At 37.8% G+C, this 27,190-nt stretch overlaps 1 protein-coding gene across 1 annotated transcript in view; it reads right to left on the reverse strand.

Annotated features, from left to right (window-relative positions):
• Positions 1–27,190, reverse strand: part of Paip1 (Poly(A) binding protein interacting protein 1) — a 108,438-nt gene that overhangs the window by 72,523 nt on the left and 8,725 nt on the right. The window contains exon 3 of the mRNA XM_067138129.2: positions 23,357–23,469. Coding sequence (XP_066994230.1) covers positions 23,357–23,469 — 113 coding nt within the window. The remainder of the gene's footprint in view (positions 1–23,356; positions 23,470–27,190) is intronic.

The raw sequence follows: 27,190 nt of genomic DNA on the forward strand, positions 1-27,190 counted from the left end.
AAAAAATCCCAGCCAAAACTTGGAACAAATTCCACGACAAAATCATGAAGAGTGCATCGGAGCAAATCCCACTACAGAAAAAGAGCAGACACCCGTTTTGGAACACCGAATGTGACCAAGCCATATTGAATAGAAAAAGTGCATACCAGAAGTTCATCAGCAACTGTAGACCTGAAAACGAAGAAAAATTCCGCGAAGTCCGCAGACAGACCTCTAAACTCATCTGACAAACCAAGAGGAAATACCTGGAAGACCAACTGAAGTCGGCTGAACAGGACTTCCGCAACTACAACACCAGAAATTTTTACAGTGTCTTCCGCAACAGATTAAATGGGTACACACCCAAAAACCTCTGCTTCAGAAAACAAAACAGAAAACTGGCACTCACAGATGATGAAAACACTAAGGAACTTGCGAGATACTTTGAGTCACTATTCAACTGCCCAGAACCAACAGAAAGGTTTCCACATAAACCCCACCTGAACCCAAACTCAGACTCATCCCCACCCACACAACAGGAAATACACCGACATATACGACTGAAAAAAAAAAAGCATCCAGAGATGATGGTATCGTAGCAGAGCTTCTTAAACATCTAGGAAATAATTCTATCCAAGAACTCACACAAATCATACAAGAAATTTGCACAATGGAAAAACTACCAGAAAATTGGACAAACGCCCTCCTCGTTCCACTTCACAAAACAGGTGACCGAACAGATGTGAACAATTACAGGGAAATTTCTCTGGTGCAAGTCGCATACAAAATCCTCTCTGCAGCCCTCCTCAAGAACCGACGATCTGGCATCAGCAAGTCAAGGGAAATCCTTCGAAGATGTTGAAGCCCATCTTACAGTTGTGTTGAGAGAATTGGATGCCTATTATTATAACAATCAACTTTGTACAAACCCAGCAAAAACCCAACTGTATGCATTTCATCTTAAGCACAATAAGGCACAATGTTAACATCGTGCAGCAAGGATTACCTTTAGTAAGTATGCCTCATCCAAAATATCTGGGAGTCACTCTCGACTGTACTCTGACTTACAAGCAACATTGCCAGAATATGAGGCTGAAGGTGGAAGGTAGGTATAACATCCTTTGTAAAATCACTGGTAACACGTGGGGCTCTCAACGAAAAACCCTAAGAATGACAGCTCTTGCATTATGTTACAATACTGAAGAACATGCCTGCCCAGTTTGGTACAAATCTACCCATGCAAACAAAGTTGACAAAGCGCTCAACCTCTTGCAAAACTCTACCAGCTTGCAGGGATAGCGCCACCAGATATTTGTCGCTAAGCACCTGCCAATGCAGAGAGAACTAAACAGGTCATTAGCAATCTCACCCATTAAATGGTTATATACCACCTACCTCTACTAGACTGATATCCCGGAAAAGCTTCCTGAAAACCATCAGCTACAGCAAGAAAACAAATGTGGTTTTCTCGACTTGATAATAACTCTACCTCGCCTCGCTTTTCAGAAAGCCTTCCACCTGGGCATGAACAAACTTGGATTGTGTGGAGATCACTCAATCATCTTTGTTCTGGAGTTGAAAGATCCAAAAGCAATCTCCAGAAACGGCACTTTCCTGTCAACGTTAGCTGCAACTGCGGAGACCCCCAGACCATGGAACATCTACTGGATTGCTTGCTGAGCCCTGCATCTTGTATAGTAGAAGATCTTTTCCTTGTGACATCAAACACTGTTGAGGTTGCACGTCACTGGTCTACTGTTGTGCAACTTAATTTAAGATTGCCATTTGTGTATCTACATTTTTTTCTGACTTGAATACAATACATTCTTTAAACTTTTCATTGGTTTTTCTATACAGCTGTTTTGTTTCTTTTGTTCCACAACCTCATTTCCAATGCTTCCAAATGTTTATCATCTTGTTTCAAGAGGGTCCATCTTTTGCAAACATACAGCAATACATTCCAAATAAGTGTCTTCACAAACTGCTAATTTCATTCCATGCAAAGAGAGTTATTCACTAATACATTTTTTCTCTCTATGAAAGCTTGTCCTGTTATTGCAATTCTGCTTCTAATTTCCACAGAACATCTGTTGTCTTTTGTAATCAAACTGCCTAGATAACAAAATAACCTGTATAGAATTTCTGAAAAATCTGTTGTGTTTTTTGGCATTGGTATACTCCTGGTAACGAGTAAAAGAAAAGAAAAAAAAGAACTGTGTCCTGTTTGACCTATGTAGCTTGCTTGGCATTGTGTACAGTTCAACTTATAGACCCTGGAATTAGTGAATTTTGTTCTGGTATTAATGCCGTGATGATTGTAAAACAAAGTAGACATACCTGACTGTTTGAAATGCTACACTGAGATTTTGCTTTTTGAATATGTTCGTGATCTGCTAAATATTTTCATTGTTGAAAGTGACACAATTTCCCTTTTTCCCCCCGAGTATCCATATATCCGATTTTAATTCTTTTTCAACTATACAACAAGACTTGTTCATTCTCAAAATATCCAATAAAGGTATTCTGTTAAATATTTATGAGAACATCTTCATCAATATAGATCGAAGAAATAACCCAAATGGTAGTTTAAATTAAATTTTAGAAACCCTCAATATTCTTTTTGAGATCATAAATACAGGGCGACCCAATAGTCCGTTAACATTTGACAAGGCAATACTTCACGAAATATTGGAGGTGGAAAGGTAATAATTAATAAACATGACTGGCATGACATGGAGTTTTATTGACACCAAAATAAAGTACACAAAATGGCCAACAGATGGCGCTGGACAGCAACACATCAGGTAAAAATCACCACACATGCTTGACACAACATGGAGTTTTATTGATACAACAACGAGTGCACAAACAGGCCAACAAATGGTGCTGGACAGCAACACATCAGTGATACCGCATGAGACCCGTGTACAGTATAAAAGGAGCTGTCATGAAAGAGGGCATCAGATGCGCCTGTAATCACAGCAATGTCGTGCTTGGCCTCCCTGGTCCCCCAACCTCAATCCATGTGGTTACTGGTTGTGGGGTTACCTGAAGTTGCAAGTCTACCGCCTTCTGCCGACCTCATTAATGATGCTAAAAGACAACATACGATAGCAATTTCTCACCATACCTACGGATATGCTGTACAGTGCTGTTCACAACATTGTCCCCCCGACTACCCATTGCTGATGAATGACAGCCGACATGTTGAGCATGTGTTATAAAGAACATTGACATTGCTAAACCTTATTGTTATGCTGATTATTGCTTGTGTATGGTATAAAGCACCACCTGTTGATCATTTTGTGTACTATATTTTTGGTGTCAACATAAACCCATGTCATGCCAATCATGTGCATCATTTATTACCTCTCTACCTCCAATATTCCATAAAGTATTGCCTTGTAAAATGTGAACGGGCTTTTGGGCCACCCTGTACATTCTTTGTTAAAACTACCGTAACAGACACACGTAGTCTTTCCCCCTTTTCTCCCTCTTCAATTTCCCCTCAACGCCTCCCTCTTGCCTCCGCTCACACGCTTGCTGCTCCTGACAGACAACCGGCTATCTGTAGTCATACACAAGGCCGCATGCAGGTTGGCCGGGCTAGAGAGAGACAGGCGAAGAAGAACTTTGTAAGTACTCAGATGCTTCTAACATCATTATTCACAAATTTTGCTCACCTTTCAGAATGTTCAGAACGTGTTGGTCGACTATGTTAATTTGCCCGACTACTTTCACATTTGACTGCAAAGAAAAAACAAATATTGGTTGGTACTGACTGGCATCTGAAGTCGTTTTAAGTACTTCAGTACTTCTTCAGCTAACATGACTGTCATTTTATATTTCCCATAATTTATATGGAGATTTCTGATTTCTTTCCTAAATGCAAACCTTTCTTTTTTTTTTTTTTGCTAGGGGCTTCACGTCGCACCGACACTCCTTTTTGTTGCAACTCCTTTCAACATTTCAATAAACTCAAATCATAATACAGAATTCATGTATTTAATTTAAATGATGCAACTTGATCAACAATAGGTGGCAACTGGTCTATAATATTGCATCTGCTTCCGTTTTGGCAGCACGTTGGTAAAGTGCTCTATAGTATCTTATTCCACGTTCGTTGGCTGCTAGTATGGCAACGACCACAAAACTCGGCCTCAGCGAGCGAATGCATTGCAATATGTGTCGCCATCTCTGTGTTATTCTGTGCTCGTTGGCAACCACCTACAATGAAGCTTCAGACAATTTTCTTCAGAAAGTACAAATTGTGGTTATAAGAAGTTTATTGTATTTTTCTCATAAAGAACTGGTACTAATTTCAGCTGTTGAAACCTTCCCATTTTCTCAATATTGCTGTGAATGACAGACAGAATTAGCCCTTGTCTGTAACTACACTCACATTGGGTGGTTCCACTAAAATATCACTCTAGAGATCTTCAGTCAGTAGCATATCCAATGCTTCTGAAAGGGAAAATCCCTTTCTACAAGAAAGACGTATGAATTAGGATAAAGTAACAAGATCTGACAGCTGCAGAAATTTTACCGAGTATAAACACCTAGTGCTGACACTAATGATTCATCAAGCACTACTACGGCATTGTGGGCCCGTACTATTTCAAATGCTTACAACATATATAATCAAGTGTGCACAACACTACTGTAAACATAATTTAATGATACAACTTTATTTATAAATTTTATATCCTTCTTACACGAAACTTGCAGCCAATTCATAGGAATATTAAAATAACCAACAGTCCACCACTCCTTGTGTAACAACAGTAGATTTTAAAATTAAATAAACATGATTACTTGATTCTACTAACACTTGTATAACTGTCGGATGACACCATAGTCTTCCAGATTCTTTCTTGTTGTTGCCAACAGTACTAAAAGAAAAAGGTGGAAAAATCATTGCCATATGGCAACGCACGACACTAATGGGTTAAGCAGGTCTGTTGAAGTGTATATTTTTAATTGTGACATTCGATTGAGTTTTTAATGTATAACTCAAGAAGTTTAGAGATGTTATTTAAGATATGGCAGTTTATTAGGAACTCCAAGGGTATATTCACTATGTTTTTGTTCTATGCTAAAGATGCCTCCCAAATAGAGATGAAGCATGTCAGTTTGATGCTGTTTTGAAAAGGAATTTAAGTATTGCAAAGATTGAGTTTACCATCAAAATATCCTCAACTCTTGTTAAAGGTGAACTACGTGTAAAGAAAAGAAAGGATGATAATTACACCTGATCTGGATTTTCATATAAAGGTGACAAGGACTATTCATGAATCCAGAGTGTTGCTTGTGGCGACATTCTTGCTAACAAGAACCTGGAACCTTTTCTACTCACATGCTACAGTATTTAGAAACTAAGTCTTCTGATTTTATTTTACATAAAAAGCTAATGAGTGGAAAAATGATTGAAGCTCTTTTGAACCTGTTACAAATTGTGACAATGAGAATGCTCTCAAAGCCTCTTATTGCTGGAACTGCAGAAATGCTATAACTGTGAAACCTCATTTGATCACAGAATTCTAGTGCCACCCTGTATAACCGATGTAGTAAAGCACATTCTTGGAGAATCTTCAGGAAAAAGTCAATATGGTACAATTGTCCAACAACAGGACTGACTGCTGGATTAAAGACTTGACAAAGTATGCTGAAATGGAAATTCTGGAAAGTTTGTAGAGTCCTCCTTTTTGAGATTCAACCTGACAAATAGACTGATGTTGCCAATTTATTCATTTTGCTACTTTTCGGCCATTATATTAACATTGCCATCTGCTATGCTTATAACGCCTCGTCATTCCAGCTGGAATCCTGTACATACAGCAGTGTTATAATCCTCTGCTACTCACCTCAGAGCACTGCAAGATGTTCCTTGCTGTCTTCCCGTCTGCTGCAGGCACCTTAAACTCGTAATATTTTACCACATAAAGGTTTTCCATTTAGGTACTGTTTTGTGAGCAATTTTTTCAAGAAAGATAGCAATTGGTATTTTACAAATCAGCTTCCTTAACTGCTTGTTATGACTGTTGCCAGAAGATGAGGTGCAGGTTAGTACACAAGATTTTGTCAGTACAGGCAGAACAATGTCAGTAAAAGTTTCACACACTCTGGTAGATTTTTGATAACAATGCTTATCTGAAATGTTCCTGATGTAAATTAAATCTGTCAGCGGGGAACTCATTTTACCATTGTCGATTAGCCAATAGCACAGTTTACATTGAGTTTCCTTCCCCACTTGATATACTATAAAACTTCCAATGTATGTCATCGATGCTTGTTCCATGGTAACAAATCCAAGACCTGAAATTTAGGTAAACAATGAGTGCATGCAAATTACAGTAAACATAATAGAACGTATGGAAAAATATTGTGGATAACAGAACTTACGTGGAGGCTAAATAAGGTTGTATAAGATATTAGTCACTGGAATAGTATTCTGTTAAATTTCTTTTCTCTGCACATTCTTGCATGAGGTGATCTTTGTCTCCATTTTTCCTTTATTTCTCTGTATGTGGGATGATAATGAAAATAAGCCTGTTTTCAATATTCTGTTCACCTTGAATATTACTACCCTAAAATCCAGAATATTTCCTGAAATATGTCTTAATTTACTGAAGAAATTCTCTATTGCGTCGCTGTTAAATGTTCTCATAAGTACAAAATGAAATCCAGACGACAGAAAGTACTTGATACATTTAATGGCCAAAGAAGTAGCCTTTTCTTCACTCCATTTCTTAATTTTCGCCAGATACGGCGGAATCTCATTTTCCAACCAAGATAGTCTGTGGCCACTTATGTAAATAAAAAAAGTGTATTTTCTCTTTATGTAGCCATGCATTACCGCTATTTATATCATGAACATCGAACAATTTCTTTATTAATTTCAAAAAAGTAACAGTTGCACTGCAATTCTTAAAAGCTTGCGCTTTCATATGGGAAGAAGTTTCCTTCAAATATTTCAGAGCAGTGATGACTTCTGTAGAGAATACTTCTTTCGCTCTTTATACATTCAACTTCTCGAAGTTCGTAGGTGTAATGTGCTTCCTTGTTAGGAAAGGAACAGGCTTAGTTATTTCCTTTGACTGCAGTTCATACAAGTTTTCTAGATGCCTGCCTGTTATTTCTTCATGTCTGTCACTGTCTTTTCTAGAAAAAGGTTTCTAACATTCTTCAATATGTGGCACTGGTCAAAAGCTAGAAATAAAGGTCTGCTTTGGTCTTCCGGATGATATATTTGTGATTTTCCTTTGAACAATCATCTCGTCATGTTTCCATTAGTTTTGTGATTGTCAGTAATTAACCTCAGTATTACAAAACCACAAGCTTCCACTTGTTTAATTAATAACAGTGTTAGGGTGTGAAATTCAAAGCCAGAAAGTTTCTTTGAAAAGATGTATGCCACACAGGAATTTGGTAGTTTGCTGATAAACCATTTATCAGGAAGCACAATAAATGGTTCGCAAGTTCTGTCCGATTTTCTCTCGCATCTTGAAGAATATTACAACTTGTAAATTTCATAAGAATTCATCGGATCTATTTCCACATGTACGGTATCAGCTATTGTATGTGCTGAAAGTGTCCTTACGACCAAAAATGTATCCAGTTTCTTATTGTACTGTAGCTGATGTTTGATAGACACCACATCAATAATCAGAGAACACATTCTTTCGACTTCATTCAATCTTTCTCGATCTACTTGAAGTCTGGCTTTCACTACATCCGTTACACCTGTTTTACAGGATGTATCTCCTATATAGTGGTTCAGTGTGCTCTTTGTTGGTAATTCAAACAATTGTGGCCATCTGGGTGATATTTTATTAAAGTTCACAATTTGATACAAAATACACGAACATTTTATGTTGAAAGGGTTATGTTTGTTAATTTCTAGCATACCTTTTAAACATGAAGAGTGCTGGTACAACTGCCTCCTCTGGTCTTATACCTCCATCTCTCAATGTTTAACTTTTTTATTTGCATGCCTCAGTTTGATTCTTAGTGACAACAAACGCTTTGCAGTGCTAAAATTAATGTTAGCATTATTTTTCCATCTGAACTTCAATGGACTTGTTATAATATTGGTCAAATTGATACATTGCAAGTTGTGTGGGTTTTCATCATCTCTTCCTGTTTCTAGCGTAGTAGTGTCATTATTGCCTTAAAATATGTACTCATTGCCTAACTTCTTCTTTCCAGGGTTCACATTATTTTTCACAATTTCTCTCCTATCTGCAATTATTTTTAGGTGTTTTGTTTGCAGTATAATCTTTAAACACAGTGGGCTAAACCTTATCCTGCAATTTCTTTATTTTCATCCCAAGGCAAAAATCAGATTCAAGAAAATGCCGCCCACATATGAAAGATGTTCTTGCCTGAAAACTGGGTACAAATACATCTCTAGAAATAGCATTGAGTCATTTGTCTGAGCTCTGAATTCATGAAAGGAAATCCTCTTTACTTTTCCATTCATACTCTCGCAGTATGGCACACAACAGTAGCCTATACCATTGTAACTAACCACCACCTACGACAAGTAAACATTATTACTTTTCCCCGATAGGCCTATGAACGCACAGAAAAATTTGAAAAATGAAACACCAATTAAACACAAATAAACTGCACAACAGAAAGACATACATTAGGTTCCTAAAGCGTGATTCTTATTCAGTCGCAGCTAATCAATAAGAAACCCGTACAAAATCATGAACACTTCGTTAATCACCAAAAAACATGTATTCACAAGGGATATGTTTGTCTGTTGGAACTAAGAAAGTCATCAAGAGGGACATCCTACCAGGGCTCCTGTGAGCAAAATGTCAACTACGAGCTGTTCACTGTTTAGCATCGAAGTGAAGGCAAATGGCAAGGTGTTATAAGCATAGCAGATGGTGATGATATTAATCTGTAGAAGTGTAGCTATTATTCAGCAAACCCTTAAAAAAAGAGAGTACTAGAAAAAATAAAGTTAACCGATGAATACTTCGTGGAAATACAATACCCTGGAATTGCTGTGTAGGCATTTTGTCTGCTGATGCAAAATCTATGACAGGGTATATTGGTGGGTTTATTGCTCAAGTGAAATTGGTGGTGCCAAACTCTTCTTGGACACACTGTCGCACTCACACACAAGCGTTTGTTTCCAAATGCATGCCCAATGGATTTAGATCTGTGTTGCACGTTGCAGTGAAAATTGTCTAATTTTCTTAAGGTTCACCCTACAAGTTCCCAAACTTTTGCAGCGTTTTGTGAGGAAATGGGAAGCATTTACAACTGTTTATTATCTCACACTGAAGTTTCATGGCTATCACAGGGTAGAACCGTTTCCAGATTTTGCTTACAGACAAAGTTTACGATTCTATCACCTGGCATGCCTTTCACAAATGAAAGTGCATGGAAAATTTGATATGGCTTCAGACATTAGCTCATCCGGCAGACATTTTCAAAAAATTAACAGGTTAAATATCTTTTCAGGGATCAAATGTAAATGTATCTAATATAAACATATCAAATCATTCATAAAAAACTTATCTTGTGGGAAACGTTTCAATGCCAATCAAACGGAGTTTAACTTTTGGGAAACGTGTTTCAATACCAATCAAATGGAGTGCTCTCATGCCTTTTATGACAACCTGGTGTAAATTCTTCTTTGGAAGAAAATGTTAATATGGTTAAAGAACATTTGAAGGGACTTTGAAAAACCTTCAGGGAATATTTGCTTGCTATGTCCAAGTATAACAACTGGCATTCCCTTTGAAGAGACAAGAATTTTGGAATCCACACCAAGCACAAATAAACAACAGCTTCTTGAAATTTCCACTGATTTTCAGTAACAGAAAAGTTATAAATTTCTGTCATTTATTGGGTTTTGGTTAAGCTAAAAGGAGGAGTTTCCAGTGATAGCAAATAAAGCCATATCAGCTTTATTATCTTTTTCATCTACATATTTGTGCAAAATGGCTTTTTCTTCATATGTATATACAGACTTTATGCTGAAAGTGATTTGAGATTTCATTTATTTTCTGTAGTTTCTGAAGTTAAAGCTGTATCATCAAAAAGAGATGCATCCTTCTCACTGAATTCCAAGAAAGAGGTAACTCTATAACGAAAATTTGTCGGTACAGAGATATGTTTAAAACACTGCAACTTTAGGTTAATTTAAGGTTATTAAACTTTCCGCTTTGAATTAAATTCTATGCATGTCTATTGTATGTATATTTATGTTGGCATACATAATTCAATCTTTTTGTGATAGACAATTCTCTATATTATGCTTTATAAGTTTTAGGGCAAAAACTATGAAACAGCCTTACAGCAATAATATAATATGTATTCTAGTGTAACAAAATAAAATAGTGGAAATTAGTCACAAACTTTGGGGCAATATTTTAAAAAAAAAATTAAAAAAAAAAAACATCACAAAATAATGTGGAAATGATACCATGCAACTACACACTCAATGTCAGTCAACGGCATGCTGAGACCAACCTTGAAGACTGAATTGGGATCTGGAGGAGCCCAGCTACAGTTAGAATATAACCTGCCCTGCTGAAGAACTGGTGCATTTGCCCAGTGAGGAACTGAAGGTGTATAATATATAGGAGGATTTCCTCGCCCCTAAAAATTCAAGAGAGAAAATTCATATCCATCACAGCCTTCTTCATTTTCCTTACCTGTCACAGTACAGCAGACAACATACATGTACTGAAATTCTCAACAATCAATATCTAGCTCAAATAAAATTAAACACACATTACTTGGTAATATGAAAGAATTTAGCCTATAAACTAGTAGAATAGTAATAACCGGCTTTCAAATTATACAAATCGCATTACAAATAAGAATGTACCAATCCAAATAAAATGGGATAAAGGACAGGAACAAGAATAATATATTACATATAAGTATCCAAGTTCAGCCAATGTTCAATAGTGTAAATATCTGAGTCTTCAAATCCAAATTACTCCCATAAATTTGATGCACACATAAGAAAAGCTACTGGCATATACATGATTTTTTTCTAGAAAAAGTGTCTTAAATTACCATAGAAAAGGGAGCGGGGGGGAGAGAGGGAGAGGTGGGGAGGGGAGGGGAGGGGAGGGGTAACAGAAAGGGACATAGCTGTGGAACTGTGGGGAGAATTTGTGGGGAGGGCTAGAGACATGAGAATGGAGGTCAGGTCTTCCCTAGACTGGGCACCAGTTGATGTTCAATGAGATATTCTTCCCACCCTCTTGCCCTTAACCCAAGAGAAGTCACTGCATGGTCTTTTCAACCGCACATTCACTTTTTTTCTCCATAACTTGTGAAGAGCTTAAATCTGGCTATGCTCTTGCACCTCTTTACCTTTGTTGGACTGTTGGCAACTCTACTGCAGCAACAGTTAATTTTAATTTAGTGTCCATTATTGTCTTGATGACACAGATGCTGATTACCATAGGGAACTTGAAATATTTGTTCTGAATGAGCAAATTTACAAATTTAGTGTCCAACAGCGGACCAACTATACTGGTGTTGTCATTATTGTCTTGTCGAGAAAATTCTGAACTCGACAGAAGTCGTGGTCTTTTCTTCCATGCACGAGTAAATGTGTTTTACTTTGTTCTTTTGTTTGTGCTGTGTGCATACCAGTCTGAATGCGAATTCTGCAGATTGTGTTATTTATTTTTATACAAGACATGGATCCTAAGTGACAAGAAAGAATTTTTCAACTTCTCCAGAGTGCAGAAAAAGAAGAAGAATAGCTGAACAGTGCTTTGAATGAGAACAGAGTACTACTAGATGCCATTCTTTTGATGGTAACGATTCTGATTGTGTGCCTTTTGATAATACCCAGACCTCTGATAATGAGCATCCATCAGGGAATGATTCAGTGAATGAAAGTGCACATAATACAGAAACAGGGGAGTCTGGTTAATCTGAACATGAAACAGACATTCCTTCCATAGTGTTTGATCCAGCACCATATCTGATTGGTAAGGACAATAAAACAAGGTGGGATGCTCATGTAATACATAAAATAGGTTGTACAAGAAAACAGAATATAATACCATCTCATTTACCAGGTGCTATAACAGAGGCAAGACATATCCAGTCTTCCTTAGAAGGAAGGCAGCTATATTTCCCTAACGAGGTACTTGAGGAAATTTAACATACACCAATTTACGGATTGAAAAAAAAAAAAAAAAAGCACCTAACTATGACAGACCACGTGATACTGCTAACACAAACATTGCAGAAACAAAGGCTGCGAATGGTCTTCTGTATTTGGCAGGTGTACACAAATCAAGGCATTTGAACCTGAGGGACCTGTGGGCTACAGATGGGACTGGGTTGAAGCTTTTCACCTTACGATGTCCAGAACAAGATTTTAGTTTCTCTTATGTGCTCTCAGATTTGCTAACACACATCAGGATGATTTTTGAGGACTTCATATCTAGATGCATGAATTAATATTCACTTAGTGAATATATCACAATTGATGAGATGTTAGAAGGCTTTTGCGGTCGATGTTCCTTCAGACAATATACTGTAAAGCCAGGAAAATATGGTATCAAGGTATTTCTACACATATAAGGTGGAAGTATATGTAGGTAAACAACCTGAAGGGCCTTATAAGGTTGATAATAGTGGAAAAAGCGTAGTTGAGCGGCTAGTTAAGCCAGTTTCCGGATCTGGGCGCAACACTACTACGGACAATTAATTGGTATACCTCAGTATCACTGGCGGAATCACTACTTACTAATCACAAACTTACAATGGTCGGGATGAAGAAAAAACCACGGATTCCCCCAGTCCTTGTCTAAAAGAAGCCTCATAAAGAAAATACTGGCCTCTTTGCATAATGAGGAGAACAAACACATCTCTCATATGTTCCTAAAAAGAACATATATGTACTTCTCCTTTCTACGATGCATGGCGATGATAAGATCGACCCAGATTCAAGAGAAGCCTACAAACCTGAGATGGTTACTTTTTATTACCTTACAAAAGGGGGTGTTGACGTTGTTGACAAGATGAAATCAGAATACTCTGTTTCTAGAATCAGTAATCGATGGCCCCTTACATTATTACACATGCATTTGAACATTGGAGCAATAAACAGTTTCATTATTTTTAGAGACAAACAAAATGGAAGTGACATAACTCCCGGAACTATTTGAGGGAGCTCTCAATGATGTTGCGCAGGTATTACACGATTCATTGTGCATCAGTCGACTGTATTGCTCCTGATATAAAGATCCATTTTACGCAGCATTTCGGGTCTTCAAGAAGAGAACTGATGTCAGGTGCCGGTAAGTCAAATGGGCACTGTGCTTTTTGTGACAGAAAAAAAAAAAAAAAGAATCGTAAAACCAAAACCAGGTGTGCTTCATGTTCATGTTTCATCTGCCGAGAACACACATCGCCAACATGTGTCCAGTGCATAGTGGAAAATATTGAAATGGTAGAGGAGGATAGTGATGACTGAATACTACTTGGCGAGTTTGGATATGTTGTGAAATAGTTTTCAATCGTTATTGAATTTGTTGTGTTTTCAGTGTTATTTTACTAGAACAAACTTTCACCAACATTTTTTGAATTGGAGAATGAAAATAACTAAAGACTAGTGTATTATGGAGTTTGGGAGTGTCTTGAATGGGTTTTTCATTCTGTAAGTTTTATAATGTTTAAATTTTTATCTGCGTAGAACTTTCTTTAATTTATATTCTCTAATGAACAATATTCATAACAAGTAGTTCTGATTGCCAAACATTCTTCATAAACTAATGTGCAGAATATTTATTTTTGTTATGTGTAGTAGGATAGCTTATAATGCCAAATACTCTCAACAGGCTAGACATACATTTTTGCAATAAATCCATGGTCTGGCATTTATACTGTGTGCTTAAACAATAATTTTAGTTTTAATATAGCTCATAGAATCCGCGCAGTCAAAAAGATTGACCGCGGGTTCTGGTGGGTGGAATAGTACAGCAAGTTACTGAGGGTTAAGAGAAACGTGGTGGTGATTATTATTATTAAAATAGAGAGTACAACTAAGCAACCATCCTCCCATAACTCTAACTACAACAGAAAAATGAAAGGGAAGGGTTACAATTGGCACGAAAATGAAAAACTCCCTAGACCTTGGAAACATAACACCATTGACGTTGGAAATGAATGAGTTGATCAATGGAGGTCTTAGTAGAAAAGATGAAAGTGAAGAAACTAGCACCAGTTAAGTGGAAACAATGTCAGGCTCAGCTAGAGGTCCTATGGTCACCAACACATCCTCCCGAGCTAAGCGCCTCTGGTGATTCCTAATTTAGCTACTTTTTATTACAGGCAGGGGATACCGTGGATGTATTCAACAGTCCCACCTACAGGGGTTAGTAGACTCTAAAAGTTCAACATTAACCCTGGAACCGGCAGTCGTCGCGATCGCGACTCATTTCCCTATTACTCAACCGGCAGAGTCGCTGTCGAGATGCATTACGCCAGCGCTGACTAATTTCGAGATAGCGTCCTGACATTCAACATCTTTATGACATATCTTGCATCATGTTGAAGAGGAAACTCTACTCTATAACACAGCACAATTCTGAAGTAGTTTAGTGTGACAGAGTGTGCGGTATACACGTGGAAAAACGAGGACGCTTTGCAGACGGTCATTCTGTTGTGCTTGCTATGGCTGTTTGATGTGCATTAGCTTTTGCAGCACAAAATGAGTGAATTGTCAGGAAGTAGTGAAATTCGTAATTGTTTGTTTGATCTGGATGGCGAAGGTGATAGTGAAGAATTTTTAGAAGGAATTGACGATGATTTTGACAATAATTCGTCAGGTAGTGGCGAGTAATATGAGCTGTGATTTCCACACTGATATTGACAATGTTGTGGAACACAATGAACCAGCCATTTATGATGATAATGATAATGACAGTAATGCAGTTGACCAAACAGAACCGAAGTGGACAATAGTTTATCCTCCAGAGCCAGAAATAAAAGTGGAAGAGAAGTTCAAGTTTCGAAACGCAGTTGTATGAAATTGTCCGAGAAACAGTCCTCCTATAACATATTTCTATTTTTTTTCTCGAATGCTATCTGGAATCTTTTAGTAACTGAAACTAATAAATAAGCACAGCAAAATAAAATGAATTCCAGAAATATGGGTCCATATTCTCGTTTGCAAAGATTGGTTGAAGTTACAGTATCAGAAATGAAAAAAATCATTTCTCTAGTTATAACTATGTAAGAAATTCTGGTTCGTAACTGTCACTAATTAACGCCTGTAAAAGTCTGAAAATGTTACAACGGTATACTACTTCATTAATGTTCCAAATTTCAAATTCACAGGTGTTTAGACAGTTTATAATGGACAAGACCATACAGAATGGACATTTCAAACCACCTCTGTTCACTATAATAAAATACACCATCACTTCCCTGTCACTATTTACAAGCAATTCATTTTCACCCTGACACATTTTAATTTCAGAATTTGTTACGTTACACAATCAAAGAGAGGCACTGGTAGTGTTAGGATTTCAGTTAATTGAGAGTAGTGTATGTAACCTTGATGATGAGTGTCAGTGTAGTATGAAGTTGAAAACAATGATCAAAAAGTGCATTAAGGTGATAGTAAATGCTTTCATCAATAGTTATGGTAAAGCTCTTTAGGAAAGAAGTGTCTCAAAAGAACTGGCAAAGACACTTCAATCTGAAAACTCCAAGAGAAGTACCTGTAATGCTGCAAATGCAGAACCAAGGCAAAAAGCAAAGGGATACAAAGTTTGAAACTTAGCAGTAAATGATCCTCTTCAAAATATAACGTGTCAGTTTAATTTGTTAAGAAGGAAGCCATACTTTCCAGTACTGACTCGTTCACACTTGTTACATTAGCGCTTAATGAATCCCACAGGAGGTAATCTGACTTAAACGTCTGGAACGTGGGTTAGGATATTCTTATCTGTGGTAGGTTCTCTGAACTTACGCACTGTCCTCGTCACTCGAGACAATCCTTGAATTGATTATCATTTATCACAAAAAATAACATCTTACAATGACTCTCTAATTAAAAAAGTTCCAGTATAATAGGCAGACCATAAAATGTTCATTAAGAACCCTTGCATATTTAAAAAATAGTTAAATACGAGAAATAATGATAGCAACTACAATAATATTACTAAGGACACACTAGAGGTAAAGCACCTGAAGGAGGAGTGCAGCATTTCACTGACCTGACCAGGTTGGGGGAGTGATATAGTAGAGGGCAGAGAACTTGCAGTTGTTGGGATTCAAGCCAATAAAGGAGCACCAGTTTTCGAGTTTTGGAGTTAGAGAAGGCAGGACTTCATTAACATAAGTTCCAAATTATGAATTCATAGGTGTTTAGACAAAGTAAACGAGTACTGAATGTGACTTGATAGAATCTGATGTTCTTTTAAGAATGAAGCATGTCATTCTTTGTTTAATAATAACGTGTTTTTTTTTTACAGGTATCTTATAGTGTAATGTTTGGCCTATATTTAACTTGTGTGCTCAACAGATTGAAAAGCTTTTTTATGTGTGTCAGTTTAGTTTGTCTCTAATCTTGAGTAGTGACATTGAAAATAACCTGATGTTCTTACAAATACACCTTTAATTGTACATTTCAAGTAGGATGTGGCTGGTGAATGTGTATTCGTTGAGCATGTTATTTCACTGTCCTGGGTAATTGGTTTTTTCATGTAATATTCCTTTGCTGATAAGACCTAGTATTCTCAGTGCACTATGTCTTCTCATATGGGCTGGAGCAATTTTGTTACATTCATTAAACTGTCTCAGTCTCATCCTTGGCTTTGACAACATGAAAGTGACTGAGGTATGAGTGATTCTAGTAATGCCATTCCTTATGCAGCCAGTCCCTGTCATGGACGGTGTGAAAATATTGCGTTCATTTTAGTGGGCTTGGCAGACTGATATGTAATTGCAACTTCTGGGTCAGTGAGGAAAGCAACGGGAAACTACCTCACTTCTCACTTCCCTAGTATGTCTTTTCAGTGACAACTGATGGGAACTGTTGAGCCTCCAGGCTGAGCACTTAACATAAATACATGTTGTGTATTGATGTGATTTACCAACAAATGTTGGTTTGATTTTGTCACTTTCAAGTGTACTGGCTGTAGGGTTATGTTAGTGAGTCATGTGCTTATTTAAAGTAGATTTGGTTGCTGAATTTCTCATTTACTGAGTACGGTATGCTATTTCAGTGCTTCCCCCCCCCCTGTAATGTGTTGCGTGTGCACTGTTGTGTTTTACCAACAAGTGTTGGTTAAATTTTGTCAATTTCAAGTGTTGTAGGGTTATGTTAGTGAGTCATATGATATTTAAACTAGGCCTGGTTGCTGAATATCTTATTTACTAAGTGCAGTGATGTCGTATCCTAGGGAATGGACAGGCTGGGCACTAGGGTTCAAATATCAGACTGACCTTGATAGAAAACACTTTCTGACACCATTAAATTCTTACTCTAATTTATTTTAAATAGATTGTCAAGTATATCCTTTTCAATAACACTACAGCACACCTGTAATTATTCTTCTCTCAACATTAATTTTAAATAATCAGTTTATCAGTCTCTGACTTCTTTAGAAAACACACACACTTCTACATTTCACTATACAACACTTATAAATTCCCTTCAGTCTTTTAGTATCTTAACTAGTTGATACTTATCTCAGGTTTTGAAGTTTCTTTCTTGAATCCTCGCTGTAGGGTTCCTCAGATTCTTCCCTGATGGTTTCAGGACTTGAACACAGAACTTTTTCTAAGGTGAACAGTCTCCTTCAAACACTCAGCGAGTTCTCTACGTACTGACTCTGTGCCTTACCCTGTGGGACACAGCTAACCAGTTCTCCTGATTGGCAAGCTCAGCTGCTGCCTAATCTTAATAACTTCTTGTACTGCTATCTTTGCTAACTGATGGCACGCTCAGCTGTTGCCTGATCTGACTAAAGCCCCATTAACAATGCAAACTTAACATAACGTTAACTTAAAATTAACGTTAACTTAGAAGTTAGCGGCCATGTTATCTAATGGAACCATTCACAATGCGCCGACGTAAACTTAACTGTGAGTCCGTAAAATTAAGGGATTGCAAACTCCAAGCTCTTGCGGTTAATTTTACGTTAGGTTTAAGAACCAGCCAATCAGAGCAGACATAAACATTGTATTTTGTGCACGATATAATGACTTCTTTCGACGAAACACTTGTAATTCCCTTTCAAAATAATCGTTGTGTGTATGTATGATAAAAGGAAAAAGAATTACAAAGACTCTGTACCAAAAATTAATACATGGAAATAAATATCCTGCAGCAATGAAATCTGACGGTATGACGGGAGACAAGCTCACAGAGATGGCGAACGGACGAAAGACAATCCCTGTCATAGATTAAAAAGTGTCCCTACATATTTCTTAACATTATGACGGACTACTAGTTTACGAAAACGATATCCAAACATCTCATCGGGGTATGATAGCTAGGGTCACAGGATACCTTACACTTCTTTTTATTAGAAAAGGGGAATCATATCGTAAGATAGTGTCAAAGAGTTCAGGTTTCATCCACATGTACAAAACGAACTGATGAGGGTCATTTCTTACAGTAGATTACTGAAATTGCCCTGACATAACCTTCTTTGATTCAAGGTATGAACCCATTTTCTGCACCGTTGCTTAGTTCACCTTTTTAGGTACACAGCTCCCAGAAGCAAAGCAAGAGGTGTTTGAAGTAATATGAATTCCACTACCACGTTGTTTGATTCCGTCGAGGTATTAAAATATAAAACTGCAAGATAGCCCAAAACTTCCGTGCTAAATAACATGGCAGTGTTTTGATTGGCTGCTGTGTACTCTTTACGTTCATGTTACTTTCCTCCATTGTGAATACCTCAAATTTTACGGTTACGTTACGTCGTTAAGTTTACGGTTACGTTTGCATTGTGAATGCGGCCTAACTCCATATAGTGCTATCTTCACTGACTTTATTCTACAGAGTCTGTTCTCTGGCAAGTTACCTAGTGACCATCCCTTCCCGAGAGACTGCTTCTTTCCAAGTTACCAGAATGACCGATCAGAATGACCACCAGAATCACCATGAGTCTCCCTTGTCTCTCCCTTTTATCACTTCTCTGAGCTTCTAGAACAAGTCATCTCTTACTACAATGTTCCCTAACATCAATGATTTGTTAGCTTCCTATTGGTTACTTCAAGTGTGGTCCCACCCGTCTTCTGTACGTACATGTGACTGGTGACCTTCCACAGAATATTTCTAGAAGGAATGACTGCACCACTATGTGCGTTCTTATTTTGCAGGGCACCTTCCTATGTGACCAACAACAGGCTTGCTTTTCCTGGTCCACCCAATTTGAGCCTCCAACTATGGCCTTCTGGTCTGTTTACTTCCTTCTCTGACAAATATACTTATTGCCCAATATTGCTTCACTCTCTGGCTCACTGAATGTTCCAAGTTGAGAGTAGCTTTAAGAAATGCTTTTAATTATAATTCTGCACTTATTCACTGCAATGATATTTGATTTACACTTAATCACTCACTTCCACTGTTTTTGCTTTATCTTCTCTTTATATGTTACACTTAAATTACTCATGATTATTAGGGATTCTGACTGGGAGGTCACGGAACGAACCTTGCAATATAAACGCCGGAGTGGTGTATAAATATTGATAACGGATAAAAACTAACACGCCCGATTTTGCGTGTAATAGCGGATGAATCAGTAAAAGGGTTCTCATTGTAATCAAAGAATATTACTCAGAATAATATAGGAATTTTTGAAGGGCATAATAACACTGTCATAAAAACGGGAATTCTCTTCTACTGTATTACAGCGGCCGGATGTGTATCTGAGTCTGACATTTCACTTTAGCCCTAAGTGTCTGCACTCAAATTCCTCTTCTGCCTTGAATCATACTTAGCAAGCTTATGACATCTTTTCCATAGCACCTTCATGTAAAAACAAAGTAGTAAAACAGATACCCCAAAATAAGCAGATTCACTTTTAAAAAAAAAAGATGACATTTTGAGTCTTTTAAATAATCCGCTCAGACAATCATCTGCAAAGGTGGACATATCTGGATAAAAGAGGACCTCTGGTCACCCTACTCTTATACCAATTTCTTCACTGCTTTGAAGAGGAACTACTTACACATCCAGTATTACAGAGTAAATGTGATACTGGATTGAATGATAGCAACAGATATTGACGGGTTAACTAGAAAAAGTGTAAATAAAACAATGTAGAAAATGCGCTGGAACATTTAGAACAGTCCAGTCTTCTGGAAAGGAATGCAAAATGAGCAAAAAAGATAGAAAATTAAGTTTATCATATGATTTTCAGTGCTGGGAGTGTCCGAAAACATATTCGGCCTGCCAGGTGCAGGTCTTTCTATATGATGGCCATGGGTGACTTTTGCGTCTGGATGCGAGACAATTAATGAGGCAGGGAGAGGATGAAATCTGGTGTCAGTACATAGTCTACTTCTGTCAAATAACACCAAGGGGTCAGCTTGAGGCTTAATGTCTTCATTTAATAGACAAATCATCATCATGATCATCATCACTGTCATATGCCCTCACTCCAACTGAACACTGCAGAGAGGTTTGAAATTGAATCAAGGCGTTTGGCATGTCAGACTATATAGACTTGACACCATAACGATCATGGCCATCAGGTGGGCAATGAATGAAGAATAAAACATTCAACTGTGTGTTTTTGCTGGTAATATATCGTTCAAATTGTATTTTATTTTTTAATTATCTGCAAATTATTCTTCACTAATAATTTAGATACAAACCACCATCCTACATTCATGGTGATGGAGAAACAAAATAACATAGCAAATGTTCTTATGGAAGGAAAATTACGGAAGCAATAGTAAGCAGCCAAGATAAAAACTTAAAAAGATATCAGACAATTCATTGATTCAGTTCCTTATTTTTTAAAGTGGGAGTAACTACACCCAAGCAAATACTCCCAAACACTTCATCGATAAGGAACAAGAGACCATTTCAGATATTCATAAAGCTTATTTTGCACATTGTTGAGAAAGACATGTTGCGTATGGAAACAACATATTTTTTAAATACAGTAGTTTGTTCCTTACGAACCTGATACTGTATTTTATCCCTCATGACAATATGATTTCTGCATTGTGTATGTGAACACTAAGAAAGAAGGAAGAAAAGAAAGAAAGAAAAGAAAGAAAGAAAGAAAGAAAGAAAGAAAGAAAGAAAGAAAGAAAGAAAGAAAGAAAGAAAGCATGGAAAAGTCAAATTTCAAGACTTGCAAGCAGTGATGGAATTGCCAAAAGAAGGTTTATACCAATATTCTATTAGAAATTAAAATCAAACATACTGAACTTTAATACAAGCTGTGATGATCTCACAAATCATATTCCATTTTGTAAACTATTTTTGATCTTGTGCCTGAACCTCCACTAAATTCTTATTACTTTACTCTGAGAACACATTAAAGTACTGAATGGAGGAAACTTGAAATTGGAAAAATTTATGTCGGTAGTCGCGGCGAACTCAGAGATCAATGACGACGACACCAGTAGCCGATTTACAAGTAACTAATCTCATTTTGTTCTGTATTGAAGATACAATAAGTAAACTTGAAAGTGTTTACCAGTAGCCGAGGTATTTGAGTCACACTGATGACAGACAGGCTACAACTGCCCAGCTAGGAAGATAGTGGGGAGCCCACGCACAGGCTTACCACTTGCCTTAGAGGTACAAGTAAAATTGTACCTATCCGATCTGTTAGATCACCTGCAACTTTTGCAAGGTTAAGACCGATTTTGTCACCCATTTCCCATTTCTTTCCCCATGAAGTGATTCCAATCGCAGATATTGTCATGCCTAGTAACAAAAGCAACCAAATCCATTTACCTGCATTTTCGGCAAACTGCAAAAACCTGTCCAGAATAAAGAACTATATAACTAACATTTTAAATTAGCCATTTAGTGCAACATTTTAAAATGTAAAAGTCTTATGGAATATGGTTTGTAAAATATCTGAAAAAAAAGTGGAGGAAATTTGGATGTGGCATTGTTTGATACTGAAATTGGGATTTAGCGTGTTCTGAAACAAAGGAATGAAGGATTTGAAAATATGGGTAACACTAAAGATGTGCTATTGCCTATGAAAAACAATAATCGCTTTTAATAATTAATGGTTACTAGTTTAAGTTAATTTAGCTATCTATTCGAGTTTTATTACCACCTTATAAAGGAAGTTATCACTCAATTACAACCCAGTTCAATAATAATGTTATTGGTTTTACTGTATGTCCCACTAACTATCTTTACGCTTTTCAGAGACACTGAGGTGCCAGAATTTTGTCCCACAGGTGTTCTTTAACATGCAAGTAAATCTACCGACATGAGGCTGACGTCTTTGAGCACCTTCAAATACCACCGGACTGGGCCGGGATCGAACATGCTAACTTGATTTCATAAGGCCAGCGCTCTACTGCCTGAGCTACTCAGGCCAGCAACACAGTTCAAGAAGCATTAAGAAATTGAAACTTAAGTTTTTTTAACACTTTTCTTGGATTGACGCTACATGTGCGTCAAATTCTTCTTCATGAAATACTATCTTCATGTTCTTCAGCCTGAAGTCCTAGATGTTCCTGTTTTTCTAAAGTTGAATAAAGCTGAAGCAGCTCATTATTCCTCCATTCTTCTCCAAAAATGTTTTGTTAGTAATTTTAACACCACATTCAAACAGATGAAAATGCTTCAAGGGTGTGACATGCAGAGTAGCAGTAAACACACACGTGAAGCGCTGATTGGCTGACCGGGATTTGGCGGACTTTGACAGTAAAAATGTCACTAAAGGTGTTGGATTTGGTGGATACTGAAACTCAACCTCATATCTGACTACGTATTTTAAGGGCATATGTCGGGTTTTGATCCAAAACCAATGTTGCATTGAATTCCTCGGGATAAAAATTGTCAGTAGTAATGTATAACTCCATTCTGTCAAAAAATGGATTTGGCAGCTTTTGATACTAAGCGCCTCAGATGAGTTCTATAATTGTCTATGTAATAGGCTGTCACTTTGTTTTCCAGTATAAAATACAGACTGTCTCAATCACAAAAACTACCAGCCCATTCACCATGCCACTTTGCTAGATAATTAATGGTGAAACCACACCCAAGCTGCAAAGGTATAGACAGTATGGTTCTCCAAATACAAAGCTAGACAACAACAGCCTAGGCTCTGAAGAGCTATCAAGAACTTACCATGCACAAAATTTCAAGCTACACATCTAAAACCTCTCGCATTTATTAAGAAAGAAAACAGCTGAAACGTACATCTTCAAACTGCTGAGAACTGTATCCTTTCGGGAAAAATTCCTTAGCATCCGGTGATAATGTAGTTTTCTTCGGAGCATCTCCACCTGCTCCAGGATCCGGGGCAGCCAAACCTAAGAAAACAAAAAGTAAATGTCAACAGAACATTTCACTCAATTCTGCTACAACTCTGAAAGCACATGAACAAAGTATTGGCAAGATAAACTTAAAAGGAGCATGTAAGAGAGAATCATCATCATCATCATCAATTCACCTTTTCCAGCTGACACCAGGTGGGGGCAAATATGATTCCTTTCCACTTCATCCTGTCTCTCCACCATTCCTCATCCAACATTGTATTCCAGTTCAGGTTCTGTTATGCTGTTCTTCAAACCATCCCATCCATCTTATTCTTGGTCTCCATCATCCTCTCTTTCCTGTCATGTCTTTCCAGTGCTTGTCTTGGCAATCTTTCTTCTTTCATCTGCTTGACTTGTCCAAACCACTTCAATCTGTTCTGTTCCTGTTTGTCATTTAATTTTTGTACATTCAGCTCTTTTCGTATGTCTTCATTTCTCACTTATCCCTCCTTGTCTTCTGTACCATACTCAGGAATTTCATTTCAGCTGCCTCAACTCTACTCTCATCTTTCTGAGTCATTTCTGTTGCATAGGGATATTATGCCTAAAGGGTAAAGGTGTGAAACTGGGAAACTAACAGTGGGATTCGAATCCACGACCTCCCAAATGCAAGCTCACAGCTAAGCGACCCTAACAACGAGCCCAACTTCCTCAGTACAATACTCTACACTCTGGACAATATAGGCCTAGCTTCTAAATTGATGTTGCAGCAGATTTTGGCTCTATCTGGTGGTTGAGTACGGAAACATATAAATATCCAGCCAATCCCAAGCTGACATACATATTGATTTATACGGGTTGAGTGCAATCTCAAAACCTAGTTGCCAACTGTATTATGTTCATTCACCACGTAGTTAAGCTACTTTGCTCGGCATGTATGGTATTCGGTACAGTTCGCAATCTTTTACATTTTCTTCAGTAATTTGTGTTTTTCGTATTGTTATTTCTAGTCTTTATTTCTCTAATATAGTACAGTATAGTTTAGCATGGCATAAATTAGTAAAACAGCCTACAGTCTTTTTATAGGTCTAGCTGTAGTTTTATTTACATCCGTGTGTTGGTTGTATATAGTTCATCTGCATATCATATGTCCCAGTGTAGTTCATGAAAGACAAGCGGCAAGAGTGTGACTCTGAAATCAGCGGAGTGTTCTGTTTGTAGGCCATAACCTTCTTCTGGTGCCAGCCATTAGCTGTGAATAATTTATTACGTTTAATCTTAATGTATTCTCACCTTTTAGTGTCAGATGTTGTTAGTAAGTGCATACAGCACCTTTGAAGTTTTTATGAATTTGTTTTCACTTGTGCCATAGTCATATTACACCAGTTGTTCTTGCATAACATGCCCTCGGGCATACAGAACGAATGTAGAGTGCAATGGGACTCATGATTATCCATTAACAAAATGATAGGGTCTTCCTTCGAACACCTAGTCATTACTTGACATGCTCCAGTACCATTAAAAACAAAGGTCCTGTCATCCAGCTACTTCTAGGACTATTGACTAGGCCAGGTTTCCATGTGGTGCACCAAACATCAGTGAGTCAGCATGTCTCGCCCTTAGAAAGACGAAGACGGGTGGTAAACTATTACCAACAACATTGATTATCATACAAACTGTTATCATTGTCCCGCGCTCTCCAGAAACTATTTGCCCAACCTGCTTTACCCCCACCTGTGCAACAACATTTGGAGACTGTACAACTGTAGATACCCCCGTTTCATCGAGATTCAAGACTCTGTCCGCACTGATCGGCACCAATTTAAGTGCGTTCTCATAATTGTCATAAAATTCCATTACATTTGGTTTGTTGAATGCACTGGCTCTGGCAAGACTTGTATTTTCAGGCTTACGAAGAAGTTTCTTATGTCACTTCATAAATCCCTGTACCCAGTCAATTCCTGCAATGTTGTTTTCATCCCAGGTAGTTGGATATTAATAGCTCGATTTCTTAGCATAATTGTATGTGAACTGACGGATTGGCATGCAAGTCATTCCGTAACTAATTTTAGAGCAGTTAAAAATGTAATCTTGTACATTAGCTCTTTATTTTCACTGAACACTTGCTGACTTGCATACCGCGAAGAAAACACACAAGATTTGTTTAGGTCATTCTTCTCCTTTTTAACTCTGTAGTTCAATGCAGTGAGAGTCATTCCATATTTTGAAGCACCCTCCCTCAACGAAAGACTTCTCTCCACGACAGCTCTTACAGCCTCCCCTATAACCTCCTCCGGGACATCCGGTTTGTTTCTCTTCTTAATGTAAGTACGAACCATCGTTTTGCTCAGTCCTAAAATAAATTCAATCTAGTCAGTAGGAGTTTTTTGTTATATTTTGCTTCATAAACGTGTGTACTTATAGTGGGGCACATTTGAACACTTGCCCCCAAAGGCAGTGTTCAAATCTACCCCGCATGCAGTCATTAACCATAACCTTAAATTTTGCTCAACAGCAAGACCTTGCAACAGCTTTGTTCTACTGGCATGCTTCACAACCCATTAATATGTAGTACAGCAGAAACAAACTTACCTTTTATGGAACAACACAAACACCTTACAAAGTTTACTTGGCAAATTTACATTCCCCTACTGCTAATCCCCACTTCCCGTGCACATTGCGTAGCAGACTTCTGTGGAGAATTAGCAAAACTTTCCAACACGTGAGCCAACGAAGCAGGACTGGTAGCTGTGCGCGTTCTTCCCTATCTTCCTTTGTGAATATCGCAAATCGTTCCATGCGTCTCGAACTTCCCAGTAATGCGTTTAATTGTTAGGTGTGTTGGAGGTTCTGTTTCAAACTCCCTCCTCCACTGACATTGTACTTCAACGACATTATCAAACCTGATAAACTACTTCAGAATGTGCTTTCGTTGCTCGAACGCCAAGCGTGCTCCATACATTTTGTTTTCCCACTATCGTGATGCTTTTTAAGAGAGTTGGGAATAGAACTGAAGGATACGAAAGGGTGATTGGTAAATGTGGGGAAGATTTGGAAGCTAATGGGTATGGGAAGCGTTTGCTGGACTTCTGTGCTAGTATGGGTTTAGCTGTTACAAATACATTCTTCAAGCATAAGGCTATTCACCGCTACACTTGGGAGGCTAGGGGTACCAGATCCATAATAGACTATATCTTAACAGACTTCGAATTCAGGAAATCTGTTAGGAATGTACGAGTTTTCCGGGGATTTTTCGATGATACAGACCACTATCTGATCTGTAGTGAACTAAGTATCTCTAGGCCTAGGGTAGATAAAGTGAAATCTGTCTGCAAACGAATAAGGGTAGAAAATCTGCAGGACGCGGAAATTAGACAGAAGTACATGGATATGATTAGTGAGAAGTTTCGAACAGTAGACAGTAAGCAGGTTCAGGGTATAGAAAGTGAATGGCTGGCATACAGGGATACTGTAGTAGACACAGCAAGGGAATGCCCTAGGAACAACTGTGTGTAAAGATGGGAAAAGGCGAACATCTTGGTGGAATGATGAAGTGAGAGCAGCCTGTAAACGTAAAAAAAAAAAAAAAAGGCTTATCAGAAATGGCTCCAAATAAGTAGTGATGGGACATTCGATTCATATTACTGAATCGATTCATTTGATTCTGTTCACGTTACTGAATTGATACAGTGATCCGATTCACGGCTCATTGGTCACCGCTCCTACTGCATCTGTGTAGTATGTGCTGGTAAGACAGCAGAAACAGCATTCAGTG

Source organism: Anabrus simplex, chromosome 1, assembly GCF_040414725.1.
Source record: "Anabrus simplex isolate iqAnaSimp1 chromosome 1, ASM4041472v1, whole genome shotgun sequence".
In the NCBI taxonomy this organism is placed as follows: domain Eukaryota; kingdom Metazoa; phylum Arthropoda; class Insecta; order Orthoptera; family Tettigoniidae; genus Anabrus; species Anabrus simplex.